Consider the following 6,619-nt stretch of genomic DNA (forward strand, 5'->3'; position numbering starts at 1 on the left):
ACATGATACCGTCAGACTTGAACTTGAACGCTTTAGGACAAAGCGTAAAAGGATTTAACGATAAAATTAAAATAGCCCAAGCGTTTGATAGCGTAGGAATAAAACCTCCACCTCCACCACCGAAACCAAAACCCACACCGCTAAAGCCTTCACCAAAACCCAAACCCGCGCAACAGCCAAAACCTGCGCAACCTGCACCAAAACCCGCGCAACAGCCAAAACCTGCGCAACAGCCAAAACCTGCGCAACCTGTGCCACTACAACAGCCACCGAAACCCAAACCTGCACCACTAAAGCAGCCTCCAGCACCGACACTAAAATCAACTCCTTCTGTAAAGCCATCTATATTTCCTACAGAATTATTTTCACCAAAACCTGCCCCTTCTGTAAAGCCATCAACAGAATTGTCACCACCCGAGGGCAACGTTCACGAAGGAAATAAATTGTTAATTGGCGGCACTATAGTCATCGCGGGTATAGCTTATTCCATGATGTAATTTTATACAGTCGTATAAAATTATGACAATGCGGCTTGTAGAGCCGCCTTTTTCATCGTTTTGTACCCGGGTATATCTTTTGCCTTGGCCAGCTTTTTGAGTTCGGGTAAGTTAACGCACAGTTCTGGTGGCATTCTGTTCTCATACCTAGGTATGGGTCTACCTCGAACTGTATATCTTTCCGTTGACTCTTTATATTCGTCATACACAGGGGGTCGGACGAGATCAAATAACTCCATCGCATTGATCCATCTTTGACTCAACTCATCTAAACTTTCTTTTGCTTTCCTATTCAAGAAGTGCGGCATTGTTAATGTCATTTATTCTATAATGTCCGTGTGCCAAGCTATTTATTGAATCTAGGTAATAGCGTTTGTCGTCAAAGGCCGACAGAGTCTTTTTTCTAAAAGTCCAGTTCTGGATCTCATGCAGTCGTGATCGGAGAGTTGTCATTTCCACTTCCGCAGCAGGATTTCCGGTATTCAGACACCGCTTGTACGTATCATAGCTTAGATTTTTAGTTACACATTTTTTCACACCTTTGCACTTACTCACACCTTTGTTTCGTTTCTTAATTTCATTTATCAGACACTTGCAGTTGTTAGAGTCTTTGCAGGAACATTTTATTCCTTTACTAGGTTTACTCTTTTTATTGGGTATGAGGTTTGCCTCAACAGATTTATCGAGATCCCAAGGTCGATACTTTATGCAGTATGACTTAGCCCTAAGAGCCACAAGCTGTGCAATTGGTTGTCCACCACCTTCATCCTTGGGCAGACCTATCACTTTCTTTTTTTTCTTGCTGTAGCACGGGTGATCTTTAGGGTAGTTGCTCGTATCATACTTTTCGAGCGGCATTTCCTTATAAAAATCTTCTGTCTCGATTAATAACACTAAGCTGTCCGTGTCAGTGTACATCATTCTAGCATCGGGGTATCGCCGTCGTATGTCATCGTAAAAGAATTTGTACATGAGCAGTTTGGACAGATCTAAAATGGCCTGACCGATGTAAATAGGTTTGTTTAGGGCCACTGTAGATTTGCTCATGAGAATGGCCGCCAAGTTGTCATTAAACTCTTTCTTACACTTGAATCGCGGCTTATTTATGAGCTTTTGTTTGCGATTCATTTTAGTAGTCAACTCTACATCTATCCGTTTGCGAACATTCTCCATCGATTTCCCGAATACCGCATTGTTCATGAGCTTGAAAAAATCTTTCTCAAAATCAGTCTTAGCTTGCTTTCGAAGATCGGTGTTTAGTCGAATGTATGGCTCCATCCATGCACTTTCTTTAAACTTGATAACTCGGTGTACTTTAGTCAGACGCAGACTCTTTTTCAAATAATACTTTAAGATACTGTGATGTACGACGTACTTGCGCTTATCTCGAAGATTTGGCACCAGCTTAGGAACTTTTGCATAGCACGGCTCTCCAAGCTTGTCAAGCTCTCCCACATCACGCATATGCTCTGACCACTGATCAGGTTTCATTGATTCGGGTGCCAGCGGATAATCATTGTGTTCGTCGTGGAGCTTGTTTGGGTATTCTAGATCTACCTCCGCCATATAGCCCTCATCATCATTAATGTCTGGCAGCCCTTTCGATTCCACCCATTCGAAACCACCAGTCGGTAGCTTTTGCGACATGGCCCACCCGTACAGGTTATTCTCATCCAAGTACATCAGGTAGGTAGCTGGTTTCTTTTTATCATACCCCTCCACATAAGGATTGTTGGCCTTGGCGTATCGCAAGCCTCCGCATGTAGACACACCACCTCTTATACCACTATCTACAAAATTGTACATGTCTACATCACTGATGAGCTCCAGTTCTTGTTTTGTTATTTTAAGCAATGCATCCCATGACAATGAGGGTGCTGAGATGTAGTGACACGGATCGAGACCATATACATCCATGGCTGTCGATCTATGGCTCTCAAAAACATCAGTCAAAAGCAAGACATCCGTCTTAAGATAGAGATCGTGATAATCACCCAAAGTCTCACACCCCAGCTCCTTCCACACTTTTTGAGCATGCAGGTAGTCACCTGGCTGCAAGCCCGCATGATTGTCTAGCGATGAGCTAAAGTGTATAATCTTTGGAAGTTGCTTTTCTTCAAATCGCTCATGAGAATCCATATACTCATACGGATACACGCCCTTTCTCGCCAACAAGCCATAGTGTTCCGGAAACTCCTGTTTCAAGTGTGGGAGATCGTCTAGTCCTTCCACCAGTTCAGCCAGTGAACTGTTGAGGTGTTGCATGCTGTCGATAAACTTAATGCGGTCTATTCTCATTGACATGTACTTTTCATCCGTGTTCGCTATAACATCGATGCCCTTGTACCCCTCGTAAGCCTTGACAATTAAATGAGAGTCATACCCCTTGAGGTTGTGAAATATCAAGTTAATCTTTTTTGTCTGTCTGTGCTTGAGATTGCAGCTATTGTGCGCGGGGCCTCTGTACGACCCAGAGACATGATCATGATCTCTAACTAGCCAATCTTCTTCCGTAGCCTCACGCCCACACATGTAGCACTCTGTCGCAGTTTTAAATTCTCGCTCTTGCTCCGGAGTGATTATTATTTTCGCGATTGGAATGCTATCTATCAACTCTTCTATTCTATCCAGCTCTGCAAAGAATCTCTCCATGCAATCCTCACCCCTGTAAGTCTCAAACCTCAATGACTTTCCTAAGCTGTTCACCAGGTTTACGCCGTAGCCACACGCTGTATGGACTTTGCTATTTTTGTCTATAATAGACTCAAAGTCCGCGTAGATGGTGTAAGGCGCCTTTTCCATATTTTTAATGTTCTTAAACTTCATGACCGAGCCAGGTTCAGGCATCTTGATGACGCAAGTACTATCGTGAGCGGCTAGGCACCCTTTGATGTGGTCCTTAAATGTTCTCTCACACGTTGAGTGGTGGAGACATCGTAGGCAGGTATAGTTGCTACGACCTCCTGTGTTATCAGTTTGCTTCCACATTTACGCTGACATACTCTTGATCCACATGTAATGATCTTTGTAGAGAAGCAGGTTAACCTCGGGGAGACCTTCCGCCTCCTCAGTATACAACCGGTTATCCGTGTGGACAATCTCCATTCCACCATCTTTCCACTCAAACACATTAATCACAAGTTTGTTTTTGTTAGCAAACCTTTGTATCTGATCAACCGTCACCGGATACTTTAACATTTTGGTATTCAAGCTGTTTTGATATGGTGTGTAATTTGATAACCTGCCTACGTGATCCGATGATGGGTATAGGCATGAGAGTATCGCCCACAAGAAGCACTTGTTATCATCCAAAGCCTCTGGATCTATTTCTTTTATTTTTTTAACTAACGCTGATTTCTCGGTTTTGGTAGTAAAAGGAATGTCCATAGATTTTGCAATCCGTTTTATCACTGCCATTGTTTTGGCACCTCCATTGTTGACGTTTATGATGGCATTTTTGTTCGCTAAAGCTTTAGGGGTTGGTTTGTACGTTCCACCTCTTAGAGGTTTCCACCGATAAATTTCCAAATAAAATCTAGATACTTGCTCCAAAATCCACCCCGAACCGTTGTTCGTAAATTCATCAATTTTTCTGATTATATTCGCTAGCTGTCTGTTTAATTCTTCATCCAGATTGGTTGATGCTAGGATTGGTATGGCGCCTTCTCTAGGGGTACCCCAGAATCGAGTGATTATAGTACCACGCTCCAGATGGTAGAATGCAACTTCAGCACTTACGCGAAGTTTTTTAGTTCGGTTAAACGCATCATTAATCCTACCTATAATGACGGGTTTGGCATGATTCCATACAAAGTCTATGTTGGCTGATTGATAACTGGATACATCTATAGTAGATTTGTTGGTGACCTCATCTACAAAAGTGGTTCTTATCTCCACCCGTGGCGCTCTGTCAACACCTCTCAATGCGTCCACCAAGGCCGCTTTTTTCATACGCGGCCCAACTGTTATATCTCTGGCTTGAGCTAAAGATTTTAGATCTTTCATGCTCAAGTCATCCACTGTAAGACGTTTCTTGCCATTGACAATATCCTTTAACTCGGCTTTTCTCAGCTTTGCTGTATTCCCAAACCCCATCCGCTTCGCCTCCTCCCTCATCTGACTGGAGGTAGAGTCTCCGTACAGGTTTCTCACATTGCGGAGGGCATCATCCGGGTGTGGCTTTTTGTAAGTACCGTCTACCACTATTGGTATACCCTTACTAGTTTTACCAATCACTTTGGATCGATCGCCAGCACGATACGCGAGCTCCGCTTTGCTCATTTTGCTGTATCCCTTTACACCGCTTCGCTTGGCATCCTGTCGAAGCCAGCTCGTATTCCCCTCTCCATAGAGGTTTCTAATATCCATTTATTATATAAAGCCTTTAAGCATTATTCAGTCAAATGAATTGATGTAGGTTTAAAGAATTTTGTATAATAAAGGTACAAATGGCAAGCGTGACCAGCACCGAAAGGTCCTGCAGTCGCGTGCTCTTTGGCAGCCGTACCTTCTCTCCGTACAAATTTCTAATATCCATTTTTTTAAAATCCCAAGGATTTTAAAAACTTTCTAAAATTCTAGGTTTTTTAGTCATCTTTAGACAAAAAATGACAGGGCGAAAATTCTGGTCCAGAATAGTTAATTAGCATACTACTAAATATTATGATCCTAATATATTATCTTAGGATAGAATATTGTGCCTAAAACTACAATAACAAGGACATCAAAACCTTGCCAGCAAATAAAATTCAACTATACAAGATAATGCTTGATAACTTTGCAATTGCTTGTTAGACAAATTTAAACTACACACAATTATCAAAATTTGAGAAACTAAATCACATGCATATTTTGTTGTAAGTCTAAAAATTTATAGCAACAAAACATGCTACTAACAACAAAGTTGCTGAAAAAATACCATGTGAAGCTCAAAGTTGTTAAAACGCTCTTTTTGAAAATTCAAATTATATTTTGTGTTAAGAAGAAATAAGATATTATGAAAAAATAAAAAATTTAGTATCGTTTCACTTAACAAATAACCTGCATGTCGCATGTCTCTTTTTACAATTTACGATTCCTTCTATCTGTAAAAATCTGATCATGCATTTGTGTTATTTCATTAGATTGTAATATAAAATAGTAATTATTTTATATTACAGGCCCACGGGATAGCCAATTTCTGTGTGACTTTAGCACCAATTGCTGAAGCTACTAAAAGGTATAGACTAGTTTATGACATAGAAAAAAGTTGGTACAAAGGAAACCATCCTCTCAGCTATGATGAACATCAGCAGATGATTAGTAACCATAAGGCACTTCTAGAAAAGTATAGAGAAGATACCAGAAAAGACTTTAGTGCTCTTGATGCTTTAGGAAATTCTGTGAGTGATGATGACATATTCAGTGAGGAAAATCTTAGAAATGCCGAGTTTGCTAGTCAGAAAGTATTTTCAGCTAGCGAAACCTGCAGCAAGAGACTTGTGAAGGTATCTAAAAAAATTCTCCAAGCAAGCATTGATGTGCTGAAAAAGAACGATGAAGAAGCTCCGTGTAAGTTTGCTATCATTGGATTGGGTTCCATAGCAAAGGGAGATGCAACTCCATACTCTGATCTAGAGTATGCTATCATCATGGAGAAGGCATCAGATTACTTTGAAAACCTAGCAGTAGACAGCTACTTCAGAATAGGAAATCTAGGTGAGAGTCCTCTGAAGTCCTTTGATATTGATGAGTTGGAGACAAACAGTGAGTTAAGTAAGCTAGCTAAAAAGGCTGTCACTGGATACAGAATAGATGGAATCACTACAAACTCTGGTAACATTCCAACAGGTAATGGTAGGGAGGGAGGTCTGAGTCTGACACTAACAGTAGAACAGTTCATGGAGCTTTACAAATATGAGGCTGAGAAACCAGTTGGACGCCTTGCAGATAAATCTGACATGCTCTCCTCTACTGTCATCATATTCTCAAGTGAGGACTCAACTGATCAGAGCCAGCTGTATGATCAGTTTGTTTTTGAAAGAAAAGCATATGAAAATTGTTCTGTAGGAGCGAAGGTGAAGAAAAAGCGTTTTGATTTATTCAAAAGGGACATTGATAAATATACCTTTTTACCAGAATTC

The 6,619-nt window shown here is 41.0% G+C and overlaps 1 protein-coding gene across 1 annotated transcript; it reads right to left on the reverse strand.

Annotated features, from left to right (window-relative positions):
* Window positions 1-785: 785 nt before the first annotated feature.
* Window positions 786-3,485, reverse strand: LOC137394494 (uncharacterized). Its single transcript, XM_068081218.1, has one exon. The coding sequence runs from the start codon at window positions 3,483-3,485 to the stop codon at window positions 786-788; it is 2,700 nt and encodes an 899-aa protein (XP_067937319.1).
* Between the last annotated feature and the right edge of the window lie 3,134 nt (window positions 3,486-6,619).

The sequence above is a fragment of the Watersipora subatra genome, chromosome 4 (genome assembly GCF_963576615.1).
Source record: "Watersipora subatra chromosome 4, tzWatSuba1.1, whole genome shotgun sequence".
Classification (NCBI taxonomy): Eukaryota; Metazoa; Bryozoa; class Gymnolaemata; order Cheilostomatida; family Watersiporidae; genus Watersipora; species Watersipora subatra.

What these genes read in the sequence shown, in the direction of transcription:
- LOC137394494 (XM_068081218.1), bottom strand. Translation starts at nt 3,485, where the DNA reads ATGTGGAAGCAAACTGATAACACAGGAGGTCGTAGCAACTATACCTGC.